The sequence below is a fragment of the Syngnathoides biaculeatus genome, chromosome 6, assembly GCF_019802595.1.
Source record: "Syngnathoides biaculeatus isolate LvHL_M chromosome 6, ASM1980259v1, whole genome shotgun sequence".
NCBI classification, from domain to species: Eukaryota; Metazoa; Chordata; class Actinopteri; order Syngnathiformes; family Syngnathidae; genus Syngnathoides; species Syngnathoides biaculeatus.
In genome coordinates this window covers 11,338,437-11,356,574 of record NC_084645.1, presented here as the reverse complement: position 1 = coordinate 11,356,574, position 18,138 = coordinate 11,338,437, and the positions used below count along the sequence as shown (strand labels likewise).

General features: G+C 42.4%; 1 protein-coding gene across 1 annotated transcript in view; it reads left to right on the top strand.

The window, feature by feature from the left end:
• jph3b (junctophilin 3b) overlaps positions 1-18,138 on the top strand; it is a 74,344-nt gene that overhangs the window by 15,515 nt on the left and 40,691 nt on the right. Inside the window, exon 2 of the mRNA XM_061822491.1 lies at positions 16,808-17,294. Within this exon, the coding sequence (XP_061678475.1) occupies positions 16,808-17,294 (487 nt within the window). The remainder of the gene's footprint in view (positions 1-16,807; positions 17,295-18,138) is intronic.

Genomic DNA, 18,138 nt, shown 5'->3' with positions numbered 1-18,138 from the left:
GAGGGACATGGCTGCGGGAGGGGCGGGACAAGACAGGGGTTAAGACAATGCGGCTATCTAATTGGCTGTTATTGTACGAGTGATTGACATGAAGGAAAGGTTCATTATGTCTGTTTTAACCATCTATTATTACATTTGTTTAATACGTTTTTCCTGTCTTTATAAGTTTCCTTATCCTTTTGACTATACTTTGAGTGATTTGTAAGATTAACCATTAGCATTCCATATGCATTGGTTGATATTGCATGCATGGATCTCTCTTTTGCACACACACGTCTCCACCCTCTCTATCATGCTTTAACCTGTTTAATGACATTTCAATTTTAATTTACTGTAAAACTAAACATGCAATAAAAACAATTATGCACATTTTAATCCAGGACACACACGATCGTTTTCTCAATGGCCAGTTGGCGAATGAATGCGATGGAAAACCCATTTGACGGGCCAGCTCGAATTAGCATGAGATCATTGGAGACAGTTACTTTCAAATAATGAATATTTATACAGAAAATAATATGTAATATAAAAAAAACCTCACAGGCATGTGTTCTTCCTAATCTGTGATAAATGAGTTCAATTACTATTTTATCGTGACGGGGTTCTCTTCTTTTTTTTTTTTTTTTACTGAAAACGTGTAGCTCCAAGCATGTATTGTGCCACACTGCTCCGTAGAGGCCGCAACGCGCACCAGGAAAAGCAGATACAAACAGTCATTTAAGACGCCCCCGACTGACCAGAATTCAGGAAAATTAGGATTGTTCAAGTTATTTATATTTGTTCAGTGCTGAATATTTCTTTTGTTGTTTTTTAATAAATTGTATTTTTTTTAATTATTATTTATTAATTTATGTATCTGATTGGGACTCGGTATCAGCAAAGACATGGAACATCCCTACTTTTTATGTAAATATAAATACTTTATTATATATTTTATGTCTACAGTATAGTGTAGTGCGCACAACATTTCGTCTAGTTATGGCACGCATTTTAATCTGTTGCCCTTTTGAGATAATCCAGAAAAGAGCCCACCCAAATGCTTTCTGGGCAATCTCCCTCAATGGTAGGTCCCATTATTACTTAATCAGTACTGATCCTGGGCACATATCCAAAAGAGACTTTTAGAATTTTCCCATGACAGACAGAGCTACTAATCCACATTTCAAACATCCAAACTCCCCTTACACAAGAGAGGCATGCGCATATTATTATTTTTTTGCTGATACTGTTTTTTGATGCAGAATCAACAAGGAAAAAAAGACCCACTTGGGTTTTGTGCTATTTTGGCATCATGAAGACACACACTGCGCTCGAATACTGCTACATCTTGTAATGTGTCTGTGTGTGTGACTTGTGTAAATAACACACGAACACATATAGAGTTCGTGCACCTACGTCATCAAACATCACTGGCCGGAAGTGTTGGTCAAACAAACCATTCTTCAAAGCTAAGTCGGCGCGAAAATACGTCTTATAGCATGACGCCCAGAGTTTTGTCCGATACCTTTAAACATTTAGAAGGTGATGATAAACGAATGTATGTGGAAAAATGAGAGCTACTTGGCATAGAGGACCCATATTTAATGGAGAAGTCAATGTTTTTGCCGATAAGAAAGTGGACTGTTAACCCGCTTCCGCTTGTCTTGGACAACTTGATATGCACATGTATCAGGTGAGCAAATCATCGAGATTTACAAGGAACAGTTTGAAAGCGTAGAAAAATCTGTACACATACAAATATTTCGTTGCTGGATCTGTTCTCAATCAAGAATAAATCCCACATAGTGATGGAGCCACTTAGATTTTTTTCAATACAAATACCAATATTTAAATAAATGACCCCTGGTTTTACACAAACCTTTTTTTTTTAAATACGCATTGGACTAATTTGAGAACAATGCATATTAAAAAAAAAACATCTGTCGGGGAGAGGTTTACTGAAGTTTAACTTGCGGCTGCAACACACTTCGTGTACGTTGGAGACGACTCCCTGTCGTTTTTTTTTTTTTTTTAAACGCGTTGTTCTCAAATGAGCCAATTTGGCATTATAAATACGTCTTGGGAATTTGGGATTTACCTGAAATGAAGTGATCGCTACCCAGTTGTGTGTATTTGGTTGGGCACCATCCATCACGTTTAATTGCCAAAATCAATCCCTCTTTTCTGTTCTTTTCAGGTGGTATTCCAGAGAATGATCTCTTTGAATATCTGTCTCGTCTGTTGTAACAACCAACAGCACAACGGGTCTCGGGCATTGTGTATATTCTGCTCCGGTTCAATGTCCTCCACAATGTCGAGCAGCTCTTTTTGACTGGCAATATGGCGCCGTGAAAATGGTGACGTAACGTGTACGAGCTCTATACACATTGCTTTATATAAAACAAAACTATTACTGTTCCATTTGGCAGGATCATTGTGCCTTTTATCTCATTTTGCCTCTTTTTGACATTTAAAATGTCAGAAAATGAAGACAACAAATCACTTGGTTTTTGATCACGTGATCGGATCGGGACATCCCTTGTGTATAGAGATTTCTCCTCATAACACTGCGCTCTTAATATTAATGTTATATAGAACCATATCAAACTATGTTTATTGGAACATCCCTTAAAATCGTTTGTGACTCTTATATTGTATTGTACACTTTCCTTTTTAGGCGTGATCCAGATACTTCAGCCACGTTATAATAATTACATGGTACAATATTACTCATTCATCAAACTGACATACTCCTTACCTTATTTATCACAGCAATATTATAATATTATTGTCTGGCAACCACCCATGACCTTCGTGAGGATAAGCGGCAAAAGAAAATGGATGAATGGCTGGCAACCAGTTCCAGGTGTACCCCGCCTCCTGCTAGATTACAGTTGGGATTGGCATTGTTTTTTGATGTTTTTGGAATGAACTGTAGGAGGAAGCCAAAATACCTGGAGAAAGCAAGAACATACAAACTCAACACAGAAAGGCAGCTGTCCAGATTCAAACTCCCTACCTCAGTACTGTGAGGAAGATGTGCTAACCACTCGGTCGCAGTTTTGCACATACAATAGATTACTTTTTAATACAGTTTGTTGTACAGTACTTGCCAACCTTTTAAAAACATGTTGCCAAACCTAGAGCTGCTAAACTGATATTCTTTGATCCAGCAACAACACTAATACAAGGGAGGCTTCTTCTAGGAGGCGAGGAGAGGAGAGTCTCTTCTCTTGCTAGGATAGGAGAGGAGGTATCTGGAGATCTTTCTCTCTAGAGGATGAGTATCTTCTAGGCTCTTCTCTTCTCTTCTCTTCTCTCTCTCTTCTCTTCTCTCTCTTCTCTTCTCTTCTCTCTCTTCTCTTCTCTCTTCTCTTCTCTTCTCTTCTTCTCTTCTCTTCTCTTCTCTTCTCTTCTCTTCTCTTCTCTTCTCTTCTCTTCTCTTCTCTTCTCCGTAGTGGAAGCGACTGGTTCTCAAATCTTTTGCAAAAGCAGAAATCTGTCCATCAAAATCCATAAAAGCTTTGCTAATCTTACTTTTTTTTATTGATGTAACATATATCTTGTGGCGCTTGTCAGCAACACTTTATTTATTGTTTAAATGGCTGGTAAAAGTAATTGAACCACAAAAACAAATAACCAGCCCGCTCCTCAAAAAACAAAGAAACCCAACAATAAAACCTTGTATAGCATATATACACAAATGTATATATATATATATAATATATATATATATATATATATATATATATATAGCGGATAGACTTTTTTAGGTGCAGAAAAATAATCGTTTGGGGCGAATTTTCTATCCAGATTTGGATTCAAATGTGAAGAACTTTAGAGAGAGCTTTATGCTCTGTTACCTGTTGTTCTGAGGATTCAGTTTTGCGGTCCCTCCAATTTTCCTTTTGTTGAAATAAAGCATTTTCTTAGTTCTAACCCTCACATGTGTTGCAGGAGTGCTGGAGCCCATCTGTTATATATATATATGTGTGTGTGTGTGTGTGTGTGTGTGTGTGTGTAAAAACATTTATAAATGTACTTTTATTTTACAGATATGCGCTTGTTTTCATGTGCTTGACTGACTCAAACTTAGCTATTAGCTTGAAGAAAACGGCTGCTAGTGAAAGCTATACCCCCAAATCAGTCCTGCCCCGGCCTGCAATGCTGGCTGCTCATTGGTCATTCACCAAATATTTAGAATTGAGTGACAGAACGCTTCCGTTTCAGCCCCCAGGCGACTCGGCCGCCTCGTGCTGGCGGGCGGCGGCCAAGCAGAAAGAATTTCATCATTTCATTGATGGATTCTGTTAATTTCGTTCACTAAAAACATTTGTTCTTCTGAATGAATTATCTGCACACGTGACAACACGTACAGCCTCGCTATTGTACAGACAAAATAATTTAAGGCATGAGAAACAGTGAATGGGTTCATGTACTGTCGTTGTTCAAAAGACAATTACAAATTTAGCCAGGAGGATGGAGCATGAGCAAATCGTTGAGATGCTGTGACTTTCCGCAGCTTTGATCTACCCGCATTAAGGGTCTTCTGCGCGACTGCCTCGTGCTACAGTGGCCATGGCCTGAATTATAGGCCCATATAATTTGAGAGTGCTTCCTGTTGGCCTCTGGGCAGAATCTACAAAATCGTTTTGGCATGTGAGTTGTGACTATATGCACAGAGATCTTTACATATCCAAAGCTTGCTCCACAAAGTCAATCGTGAGACATGACTAAATGCTAAGCTGCTGCCTGTGAGGATCCTTTCCCATACACATATGTGACAATGAAGAAACAATTCACCTCACCATGACTGATGCTTCTATTCTAGAATTTCCATGTTGTCAGTCACATCTTATCATGAAAATGGTCTGTTTGGTTGGGCTCTTATAAAGTAAAGAAAAGCTAAACGCTTGCTGAGAAGACTTTTTCAGCACCATGGAAAGCGACATGCAACCTCGTGTCCCTGCATATTTTAGTTTCTGAGGCATTACACTCGAGCTTGGTTCTGGATTATCCCAAAGCTTGAGAAGGCTAGAAACCACACATGGCACCACACATTACGCAACCTCTTGTCAGTTTTCAAGGAATATACAGTATGCCTTATGCTTCCAAAGTTAAATTCTGATGTATTTGTACGGATAAAAACACACGTGTTTGCTTATTGCATTGAGCAAATGTTGTTGAAACAACATGAAGGTCATTTTGAAAGCTCGACTTGTGTGGTTCCGTCTGCTTAACAAATGAAATGCGTGATTGAACTCATCAACAACATGATGAATCTTATTATTGCTTGGTTTATGCAATTATCAGTAAATGCAAATGACTTATTCGTCTTTGACTTGCTCAGAGAATATTCTTCTATGTTTCATAACACTGAAGGGAATTCAGTAAATTCTTTGCATGCTGAATGGAAAAAACAACAACACTCAGATGTTAATTAGTTTTGCATCTATCTTGCCCCATAGTTTAGTTTTGAAATTATGTTGCCTATCAAAGGCTCAATATTAAATCCCAATTATTATAATTAAGCTGGCCGAACTGTACTTACTGTATTTTTGCTGCACGATTATAATATTATTATGGCTATAGTAGTGTATTACAACAGTTTTGAGAAATTGAAAATGACTGCTTTGTCATATTGCATGTGTAAACCAATTTAACATATGAAGCGCAAACCCATTTGGTTGCATTAGTTGTTTTGTATTTGTCTTATATTGCAGCCTCACACATTTACAGATAGGCTACCCTATCTTATTTTGCCTCAACCAAGCTTTGTGGCGAATGATTAATAAAATGGCAATCCAGTCACACAGTTCTATGGGTGTTTGTTTTTACTTTGAGCTGTCTGTCATATGGTTGTGCAGCTGTGTTCTGATGTGATTACAAAGGCTAAAGCAGATGTGTTGGCCAGATGTCATCCAAATAACAAGGGGAGACCTACATTCAAAATGGAATTTAGCGAACCTACATTTATTCAGTAGAATACGTTCCGGCCCTCTCATATGCTTGGAAAACATTTAAATTCCAAACTCTACAATCTTAATATTTGTATGTAATGTGTGTTTGGGGCTTTCCAGCTACATGAACGTTGGCAGGAACTTCCCTAGCATTGCCAACCTGGCTGCAGAGAGCAGACTAGAACAAAGCAAAATAGAAACTGCACAATGTAAAAAGTTAAACATTGCTTTATATCATAGCGTTTGGTGGACAAAAGCACCATAAAAGACATGCAAGCAGATGTTCTTTAAAGTTTGAGAACTTGCATGAAGAAAAATGCACTGCATGAATGCCAAGACATTAAACATTACACATATAAATGCATGTAGAAGTCTACACATGACTGTGATTTTTCATTCTCAAATTTGTTGTTAAAATCTGCAAGGATTCAGGTTTATGTCTCTATTGCATCTACCACCTGATAAATCACATTTATAGTTGTCTGGACGCTTCTGTTGCACTGTTGTTGTTGTCTGTTGAGGTGCAGTACGTCATCTCAGTAATATAATACATACAGAGAGGGATCTTATGTGTAGTAATTTGTTGAATGTACCTGTATATAATAAATTCAAAGACTGTCTGCAGCCAGGATGGCATTGCAAATGAGACTCACTTTTCAACTGAATAAAGGGTTAATGTTTAAATCTATTAAACATATTTGAAATTTAGACAAAGATATAAAATTTGACTAACTTGAAAATTTGAAAGACCAGCATTTTCAAGATATCGCGCAACATCAGCCTCATTTACTGAAGCTCCCTAATTAGTGTTGGAAACAAACCACATGGGCTACAAGGAACATTTTGCTACCAGAAACACCTCCCACCAAGAACGCAAAGTTCTGGGCTGGTTGGTGCAGAAGCCTCTCTTGTGGGGTGCATGTTGTTACTGTGGGACTTTGTTCTATAACCGGAGCAATAATATGATTGGCTTCGTTCAGCATTTCCCACCTCACTGACACTTTGGCCCACCAGAGAAATGGCTGTGTGTGTTTACGACAGAGAGGGACTGTGCCTGCAGTCCTTATATGGTCAGGTAGTTGAGTTTAGTGCGTTTGCCACAGAATGATTCACACAGACCTGTTACATCAGAGCTACGGCAGACGGGATGGATCACTTGTGCTCGGTTTTTAACATACCTCAGTTTGGAAGAGGGAGGGATTGAGAGAGACTGTGTGTGTGTGTTTGACATGGAGGCGGAATGATGGAAATGTGCACTCAGATGCCCTACTTTTCAGCAAACATTGAGATATAAGTCCTGTCGTGCAAAAGTGAATGTGTGTTATGTAATATCGGTTGGTATGAAAGAATGAGAAGGCATTGACTGACTGGAGGATAAGCACGTCCCAGCTTATTACGAACAATTTTATTTGAAGACATTAGAAAGTGAATGTAGATATGGGCTGAGGTGACTTCCTGATATGAACAAGGGCACTTTGCTCCAACCAGAAGCCACTGTTTTGTTTTCTGCAGAATATGTAATTTAAGTTTAATACACACCCAGTTCAGGGTGTATTTCGTCTCCTGCCCGTTGACAGCTGGGATAGGCTCCAACACTCCCCACGACCCTCATGAGGACAAGCGGCAAAGAAAATGGATGGAGGGATGTTTAATACAGGGTGGCAAGGTGGCTCAGCCGGAAAACGTTGGCCTTACAGTTCTGAGGTCTCGGGTTTAATCCCAGCCCTGCTTGTGTGGAGTTTCCATGTTCTCCTGTGCCTCCTGGGGTTTCTCTGGATACTCTGGTTTCCTTCAACATCCTAAAAAAATGCAACATTAATTGGATACTGTAAATTGCCCCTAGGTGTGATTGTGAGTGTGGCTGTTTGTCTCCATGTGAAACCAGTTCAGAGTGTACCCCGCCTCCTGCCCGTGAAGCACTGGGATAGGCTCCAGCTCTCCCCACCACCCTTGTGAGGATAAGTGGCTAAGAAAATGGATGGATGTTTAATACAGAACAGGGTTTTATTAAAATATTTATGTAATTAAAGTCTGAAGTCATTCAATGGATAGCAAATGGTTGTCTTCGAAGACGCTTCAACTGTCATTTCAGGGGGGCACATCTGTTCATCCTAGGCAAGGTAGGACATCATGAGGCTGTTTTATTTTGGGGAGTGGAAACTAAATACTATATCCTCCACATTGGAACCAAAACCCAAATTCCAAATGGTATCATTCTTTTGGAATGAAAAACAAGAGTCGTTAAGATGCCTTGCACAGATGCCACTGTCAATTAGCAAGAGTCGTTGGGATGGATACGTCCTCATTAATATTCCTGTGATGTGCAAAAAAGATAATAATAATAATAAATAAAAAAATATATGTATAAATATAAATATAAAAAATAAATAAATGAATGGACAAAAGCACAACATTGCATATGGGAGATCGGAGGTATTGTCGTCAGCTTCATTATTTATGAAGATTTTCTTTCTACCTTCACATAGATGTTCTCTCTCTCTCTCTCTCTCTCTCTCTCTCTCTCTCTCTCTCTCTCTGTCTCTCTCTCATCTCTTTCCAAACCATCAGTCTTCTCTGTCTACAATACGTACCTTTTTCTTCTTCAAATGAACCTTGTTTCTCATTAAATTGCAGGAAGAGAACTCTGTTTTGACCTGAATTGGACCACCTCTGTCGTGACATGCATCTGCTCAATGATTGCTTTGTTTCCCAAATGTATGCATGTATGCATCAGTGCATTGCGCACTGCACTTTACTACATCATGTAGTCCATATTGGGTTTTTTTTTTTTTTTTTTTTTTTGGCTAGCCTATGAGCTGTCCAGGTGAAGGGGCTGTACTAGCTGGTCATGTCGTGTTTTGGTTTCCACACCAAAAAACAGGCTAATACTGTCCTAACTTATCTCATAATAAACCTCACGTTCCTCGTGTGTACCTGTTCGACTCCCTCCTGTTTCTCGGCAACGGTTGTTCTAAGGAAAATAGCAGGTCCCACTACCCCCCAGCACATAAACATAAAGCTTTTTCCTTGAAAATCATGCTGTCATCTTGTTCTCATTGCAGTGAGTTGAAAGGTGACTGTCACTCGATGACTATTTTTGTTCCATTTAGTTTAGCAGTGTTGCTCTTCGAGGGGGTGCCTTTAGAAACAAATGCAGGTTACATTGCCACAGTAGGAACTGAACTCTGTTCAGGGTGCTACGGATTATGCTCAGCAGTGTCGTTAAGTGGGCTCGGAGAATCCTAGCCACTCTGTTTCTCAACAATCTAAAATGCCAGTAAGAGTTTGAATTAAGTCACAAATAATTTGGTAGACTGAACAATTTATAACATTCAAATAGAATTAACTCTGAGAAGTTGAGACATTGCATTAAATTGGAGTTGCTGATGTGGAAAGCTCATTGGATTGTGAGTTGCAGTTATCAAAATGGGTTGTTCCCCACAATTTTTGTTCCTATAATAACACTCAACATTAAAAAATGTAGTAACCATTCTCAACAAATCAAAATCAGAATCATCTTTATTTGCCAAGTACAGTATGTCCAAAACACAAAAAAATTGTCTCCAGTAGTTGGAGCCACTCTAGTAAGACAACAGACTATCACTTAACAGAGAATACATTTTAAGAAAAAAAATAATAAAAAAACACAGTCACTGAGCAAAACAAGCTTACCAGTAATGTGGGAATGCCACGTGTATATATTTTTGATAATTGTGCAAAATGATGTAAGCTGCTAGCAATCACAGCAGTTTGAAATGACCAATAGAACAACAGTCTCTGAAAGAGAAAAAGAAAAATCTAGAGATCACAATGTATGATTTTTTCACAATTTATTTGTATGATACACCTACAAATAAGTATTCGAATACCTGAGAAAACAAATGTTTATATTTGGTACAGTAGCCTTTGTTTGCAATTACAGAGGTCAAACATTTCCTGCAATTGTTCGCTAGGTTTCGACACAAAGCAGGAGGGATATTGGCCCACTCCTCCGCACAGGTCTTCTCTACACCAGATAGGTTTCTGGGCTGTCACTGAGAAACACAGAGTTTCAGCTCCCTCCTAAGATTTTCTATTGGGTTTAGGTCTGGAAACTGGCTGGGCCACGCCAGAACCTTCATATGCTTCTTACGGAGCCACTCCTTGGTTTTCCTGGTTGTGTGCTTCGGGTCATTGTCATGTTGAAAGACCCAGGCAAGACCCATCTTCAATGCTCTGACTGAGGGAAAGAGGTTTTGTTCCCCAAAATCTCACAATACATGGCCGCGGTCATCATCTCCTAAATACAGTGCAGTTGTCCTGTCCCATGTGCAGAAAAACACCCCCAAAGCATGATGCTATCATGCCCATGCTTCACAGTAGGGATGGTGTTCTTGGGAAGGAACTCATCATTCGTCTTCCTCCAAACACAGTTAGTGGAATTTTGATCAAAACGTTCAATTTTGTGTCTCATCTGACCACAAAACTTTCTCCCATGACTCTTCTGTATCATCCAAATGTTCATTGATAAACTTAAAGCTCAAGTGTTGTATATTATTAATGAAAAACCCACAGCCAATATGGTCCCATGTGTTTTTTCACCACAAAACACGATTTTGAAGTACACAGCTTTTTGTAACTCCCGCCATGAAAATCCTCTCAAGGGATTTGTTTTCGAGAAGAAGCAGGAAGTGACGTACAGGACAGAGGCGCCCCCTAGTGGACTCGTTTTTTCCATTAGTTTTACCTCCGGGAAGGTAGCTCGTTGTTCCTTCGTGCCAGCCAAAATGCCGGCTCATTGCATTGCTGGACATTGCTTGAACACTCGGGAGAATGGAATTACCCTTCATAAGTTTGAAAGAGACACTGTTCGTTGTGAAAAATGGATTGCACGGGTGCAGAGGACGAGAGCTTCGTGGGTTCCAAATAACAAGTAGGTGTGTATAAAGCTCCAAAAAATAATAATAATAATTTGGGGCGGACCATGTAATCGGTTTCTCACATAACGTAGCAAAAGATCCGCGTATGAAATGTGTCGATGTGCGCGTCGCCCAGCCAACAATGTCTCGATAGTGTTCATCGAGTACTGCGGTGACTTTGAACATACCCCTAAAAGAAACATAGCCAGGCTCCACCTCCTCCTCATATGCCACCACAGGCACCGAAACTCAGCCACGCCAGCTGAGGCGCCGCGTTTGGCGGTCACAGCTTCTGTGAAGGCTGCTCGTCGGGCTTTGCGACGGGGGCGGCTCTGAAGAACCCAGCCGAGAATGCATTACTCAGTCGCGTGCGCGCATCAAGCGCCCCGACTCGACTGTGACTAAAGCAGCACCGCTCAGCTCTGTCATAAGGCACACTGGCCGGCTGCGATGAGCCGTGATGGCTCATCTCCGCCGCGGGAGTGGATCGGATATCATCTGAATATGGCTCGAAACAATAGTGTAATATTGCCCTGAGGGCTCGAAACAATAGTGTAATATTGCCCCGGTAACTGCGCTCGGTTGTGTGGTGTTGTCCTTTTCGAAAAGAACTTCGCTGTTGGAAGGGGCGTCGGAAAATGCGAATATCTCTGTTGTTCGGCTTCCGTAGTAACAGGCACTGCGGGTTTTCAACGGCGGAAGTGACGCTGACGTCAAGGACAGATGACGCGACTAATATGGCGACCACTTGGATGTCGAGGGACACTCAATTGTGCAACTTTGTGCATGGATGATGTGCTCTCTGCTCACTTTTTATTGTCCGTATAGACATTGAAGTGAATACTGTTATATGTATTTTTCATTACAATGTCTATTTTAGAAAATTTATAGAGATGACACCCGGGCTTTAAGATTGGCCTTGAAATGTGGTGGTTGAAGCAAGGGAACCTTCCGTGCCATGCATGATTTCAAACCATAACATCTTAGTGTATTACCAACAGTCACCTTGGAAACGGTGGTCCCAGCTCTTTTCAGGTCATTGACCAAGTCCTGTGGTGTAGTCCTGGGCTGATTCCTCACCTTTGTAAGGATCATTGAGACCCCACGAGGTGATATCTTGCATGGGGCTCCACTCTGATTGAGATTGACCATCATGTTTAGCTTCTTCCATTTTCTAATGATTGCTCTAACAGTGGACCTTTTTCCACCAAGCTGCTTGGCAATTTCTCCGTAGCCCTTTCCATCTGTGTGGAGTTGTACAATTTTGTCTCTGGTGTCTTTGGACAGCTTTTGGTCTTGGCCATGTTACAAGTTTGAGTCTTACTGATTGTATGGGGTGGACAGGTGTCTTAATGCAGCTAATGACCTCACACAGGTGCATCTGATTCAGGATAATACATGGAGTGGAGGGGGACTTTTAAAGGCGGACTAACAGGTCTTTGAGGGTCAGAATCAGTGAGTGAACTTGCAATATAGCAGGGTGTTCAAATACACATTTTCTTCACTGTATGGAAATGTTGCAACATGGCGAGTCTACTACATTGAGAGCAAAAGTAATGTATAACACCCTACCTCCTGTTTCTGGATGATCAATGTGGGAGGGTGAGTCTGAGGTGTGATGGTGATCAGTGGTGCAGCCAAGTGGGTGTGGGGTGTGAAAGTGTCATTTTCAGTGCAGTACAAGATGTTCAAGTCGTCAGGTTGTCTTTTATTGTTCTTTTTTTGTGTGTCTGTGTCCTGTTCTGTCCTGAGAGAGACAAAAAGTGGAGTGGAGGAGCCTATCCCAGCTGTCAACTGGTTGCCAGTCAGTCGCAGGGCACATAGAGACAAACAGCCCCACCCACAATCACACCTTGGGGCAATTTAGAGTGTCCAATTAATTTTGCATGTTTTTAGGAGGTGGGAGGAAACCGGAGTGCCCGGAGAAAACCCATGCAGGAGAACATGCAAACTCCACACTGGCGAGGCCGAGATTGAATCCTGGACCTCAGAACTGTGAGACCAATGCTTTACACCTCCCCCAGCGTGCCGCGCAATTGTAAACAGAATGAGAAAACTAAATCATTCCATATCTATCGAAGTCGATAGAACAAGAATTCCACTGCTACTTGCTTGGTAATTCCTCTGGACTACCACATGGGCAGTACATTGTGTTCACCAGGTGTTCGGCAGTGGTGGTCAAGGTTTGATCCGGTACAGCATAAGCTTCAGGCTACTTGGTAAAATAATCCATTATCATCAGGTCATAGCAGTTCCCCTGATCTGTTGTTGGAAAGGGGTCCAAAATGTAGATGGCCACTCTTTCAATGCCCCCCCCACTTGGTACTGCTGCAGAGGGGCTCCCCTTTTCTGCTGTGTAACAATGGTGCGTGGGGATCTCTATGTCTTGGCAACACCTGGTGAGTAGAACCGGGAGCAGAGGAACAATAAAGTCTTGGTGATGCCGAAGTGACCAGTTCCAGTCGAGCCATGGACAAACTAGAGCACTTGCATCCTCAGGTTCTGGGGCACCAGGAGTTGGAGAACGTCATGGGTTCCAGATGGATTCTTCCACTGGTGGTAGAGAAGCTGGTCATGGACGACGAGGCCGGCCCACTGTGAGTGGAATGCCTTAATCTCTTGATCGAGCACTGAGATGGTTGTCCTTGGTGGTCATTGGCCGGCCGACAGCCATCCTCGAACACGGCCGCGGACATGGTCCACCTGTTGTGCAGGTTTCTAATCCACCAGATCAACCTCTCCCATGTCTGGAGCTGCTGCCTGCATTTGGAGGCTGGTGGGGGCTATTCAAAAGGCTGCTGCCACTGGGGCCAACAGTTCTTGTTCCTCTTGGTGTTGGCAGTGGCGACAATCTGTGGAGGGCCGTCGAGAGCATCAGCGTTGGTGTACTGCTACCCTGGTTGATGTTGGACTTGGAAGTCATAGTCCTGCAACGTCTCCATCCATCGAGCCAGCTGACCCTCAGGCTTCCAGAAGTTGAGAAGCCAGATGAGCGAGGCATCGTCAGTGCGCAGGAGGAATTTTTGCCCATAAAGATAGGGTCAGAAACGGCAAAGTCATCGTGTGACAGAGTAGTTATTTTTAGGCCTGATGAGAGCATGGCTATAGTAGGTCACAACTTGCTCAACATGCTCTCCTTCTTGGGACAGCACCCACTCCCAAGCCCACTTTGTTGGTGTCTGTGTCCATGATAAATGGCCATTGGGGGTCAGCGTTGGCCAATACTAGGGCCCCGATTAATGCCGTCTTGAGTTGGCCAAAGGAATGTTTGCAGTCCTCGTTCCACTGGAATATTTGCCCCTTTTGCATCTCTCTGTGGAGGGACCTGGTAATGGTGGAGTGGTACCAGATTAATCAGTGGTAGTAGGATGCCAGTCGCAAGAAGCTGTGTAGCTTGGTGTTGTTGATGTTGTCTTTCACAGCTACTTCTTTGTTGGGTCAATGGCCACCTCTGCTGCAATGATGATATGCCCCAAAAATACTGTCTCTCAGCTGAACAGGTGGCACTTCTTGGAGTGAAGATGAAGCCCAACGTGTCTAATGTGAGCAAGGACTCTCTCCATCAAGAGTTAAAAGTTAGCTGGGGTGTTGTGGAACAGTCTGAACAGCATCACTGAACTGTCATCATCCTTGACCCAGGGAGAATGCAGTCTTTTGTTGTGCCTCTGGGCCCAGCTCTACCAGCTCCAAGATCCACTCTGCAGATCAAGGGAACTAAACCAAGTAATCGTCGATACATGGCAGAGGACAAGAGTCCTTGTGCATGACTTCGTTGAGCTGCCAAAGGTCCACACAGAACCACCAGGTGCCATTCTTTTTTTTGATGAGGACCACCAGAGCTGCCCTAGGACTGGACGATGGCTCGATTACTCCCATTTCCAGCATCTCTTGGATTTGCTGTGGTGGAACGCTTCCCAAAGGCAAGACGGTGAAGATGAAGGCGAATAGGGGCCGCATCTCAGGTGTCAATCTCGTGCTGGACCATACTCGTGTGCATACAATCTTTGTCTTTTGTGACAAAGATGTCAGTGAAGCAATCTACCAGTTCTCGCAACTGACAAAGCAAAGTAAAGCAAATTTATTTATACAGCGCATTTCATACACAAGATAACTCAATGTGCTTTACATGATTAAAAGCATTTGAATACAAAATCTATATATTAAAAATGAAAAATAAAAGTAAATAAAAACCATACAGTGCAAGAAATATTAAAAATGCAAATACTGTAAAAAGCATGAGAAAAAAGAATTTCCAACTTTGATTTAAAAACATTCACATTTGGGGCTGATATCATCGGCTCCAATGGGGCAGGAAGAGGTGTGGGAAATTTAAAATGCTGGCTCTGGCTCTCTGCAAAGATGTTTACGCTCCCAAAATAACAGAAATTGTCAATGAAACTCATAGATCGTGCAGTACACCTTTTTCAACAGAGTCCAGTTGCAGCCTGGCTCCAGATATGTCCACCACCACGCGCCATTAAGACAGCAAGTCCAGCCCTATGATGCACGGGTCCTGGATTTGAGTCAACCAAAATGTCTGGTCCACCTTCTGCCCCACCAGTCAACTTCATTTTTGCTTTTGCTCCAGTGACGGTGGTAATGCAAAGCTCTGTGTGTCTCCATCCTCGAGGTCACGAGCCCATTGTGTCAAGATGTGTACCAGGGCAGATGATGGAGATGGTGGACCCCGTGTCCACCAACGTCTTGCACTGCTTCTCATGGATGTTACTGTGCAAGTATAGTCCATAGTGTAGTATAGTTGGCCCGAGGCAACCCTGGCGCTACTGTGAGTGTGAGTCTGCATGGGAAGAATAGGTGGCTGGAAGTTCTCCCTCTGTGCCGCTCCCTTCTCATTTTAACAACTTGGTACCAAGAATCTTTGGTGACCGGCCCGGGTAGTGACGTACGACATGCCCGGGTTCTCCACAGCGAAACCATCCCTCCGTAGGCCGTGTCCCTCCTTGTTGCGATGTTGCTGCGGTGGCAACGTGGCAAACGACATCATCAGTGCCGTTGTCACAGTAATCACTGTCCTCCGATTCCGCACAACAGGGCTGATGCCTTGGTCCACTATCTTCCCAGCTGTCTACAGGATGTGCTCATTGTATGCATCCTCTGTGAAAGCACTTGACAATGTCTTTGGGGCGTGCAGGCAAATATGTTGCTTGAGCTGCTGTAGTCGAAGTCCCCGGATGAAAGCTTGCAAGGCCAGTCCATCTTGCGCCTCAGGGCTGAATGTAACCCTGTCGTGCATGAAGCTGCAGGTCTGCTGCATAGGCACCGAAACTCTCGTTGGTCCTCCGTTGTCAATTGAACAACCTGTGTCGACCATCATCGGCATAGTCGCAGGGCCAGTCAAGTCCCTCGTGTAACTGAAGGTCTGTGAGGATCTGCAGTGCCTTGCGTTCCAATGTGAGGGCAACTTGAGCCATTGTACCATGCTGTCATGTGGAGATGGATGAGGTATATCTCGTGTGATTCTTCCCTGTTGTAGTGTGTCAGCTTAGTCATCCCCCTTGGACTTGGCCTCTCCATGAATTTGGTTGGAGTCCGTACGCTGCTCGCCATGCGGTGTTCTTGGTATGGAGGCTTCTTTAATGCACCCCCTCTGGTTGATCGCTTCTGCTCGCTGTTCTTGGTAACGTAAAGCAGAAAAGTCGAATATCTATAAAATGAAAGAATCTGCTTTTTATTGTTGCCAAATCCAAAGTTGTTTCTTGTCGGTGCAACGCAATTTGTTCCACACTTGATTTTAATTTTTCAGTAATTTTAAGAGTTTGGGTCTCCATAATAAAAATAAAAAAACGAAAATAAAAAATAAATAAGTGCAACAAAACCTATATAATAAAGAAATGAATGTTTTTTTTCCTCATCTCTTCGGCGAAAAGCATCATGGAAGACTGAAATAAATATAAATTCAGCAAAATAATTGTTTAACATTAGGGGTTAAATGTTCTTGTCTTTCTCCAGGCACATTTCAGGGCCAGTGGGTTGGTGGGATGCGGCATGGCTATGGTGTTCGCCAAAGTGTCCCATACGGCATGGCGGCCGTCATCCGCTCCCCTCTCCGTACGTCCATCAACTCCCTTCGCTCCAGTTCGGAACACAGCAACGGTACAGCTCTACTTGATCGAACTGGCACCATAGTTCCTGTTCCTCCCCCAGTTCCTGGCACCTTGTCCACCAGCGTCTCCATGTGCAGCACTGGAAGCAGCGGCAGCAGTCCTGCAGTGTCTCGAGGAGGTTTCGTATTGACGGCACACAGCGAAACTGAGCTTCTAAAAGGGAAGAGGAAGAGTGGGCTGTTCAGGAGATCCATTCTGTCCGGGCTAAAGCTAAGGAAGTCTGAGTCTAGGAGCTCTCTGGCTTCTCAAAGGTCGAAACAGAGCTCATTCAGGAGTGAAGCTGGAATGAGTACTGTGTCTTCAGCTGCATCTGACATCAACTCTACCATCAGGTATGATGTCATGGAGGCATGAGATAACGTACAGTAATGAATAGTCGTGTGTTGTAAAACTAGTAAAACTTGTAAGGACAGCGAGCTATAAAACTAGAGGCATACTATGCATTAGGGAAGTCCCGATTTTCTTGAACCCAAATCCAAGTCTTTATTTTCAGTGATCTTCCTCCACTGAGTGCCAATCCGATACACATAACTGCCAAAGATGAACATTTAAAATAAAAAAACCTAAAAATACATTCATAACAAATAAAATAACAACATTAAACATAAAAAATTGATTGATCCAAAACAGGAACATTCAGTCTGGTGTGGTATATGAATGCAGCTACACATTTGCAGCAATAAAAAAAAAAGAATGTCACAATAAAGCATTTTAACTTGTTTTTCTTAGATGAGGAAGAATATGTGCTGACAAGTATATACCTGTCACTCTGCGTTACTCCGTAGTTTGTGTATTAGTATTCATTATTCAAAGGTAAACACTCCCCCTGATCTAAAGCTAATTCTTGAAAGCCCGTCAAAGTGGGTTTCCATTAAAAGCTAAAATGATAAAGTATGTCTTGTATTCAAATATCTCTCCATCCATTCTTCACAGCGCTTATCCTGGTCAAGGTAGCAGAGGGTGCTAAAGCCTATCCCAGCTGAACGGCACTCTGAACTGGTTGCCAGTCAGTTGCAGACATGGACAACCATTCACACTCACTTCAAATATCCATCCATCCATCCATCCAGCCATCCATTTTCTTCGACGCTTATCCTCACAAGGGTCGCAGGGAGTGCTGGACCCTATCCCAGCTGTCAACAGGCAGGAGGCGGGGTACACTATCTATCTATCTAT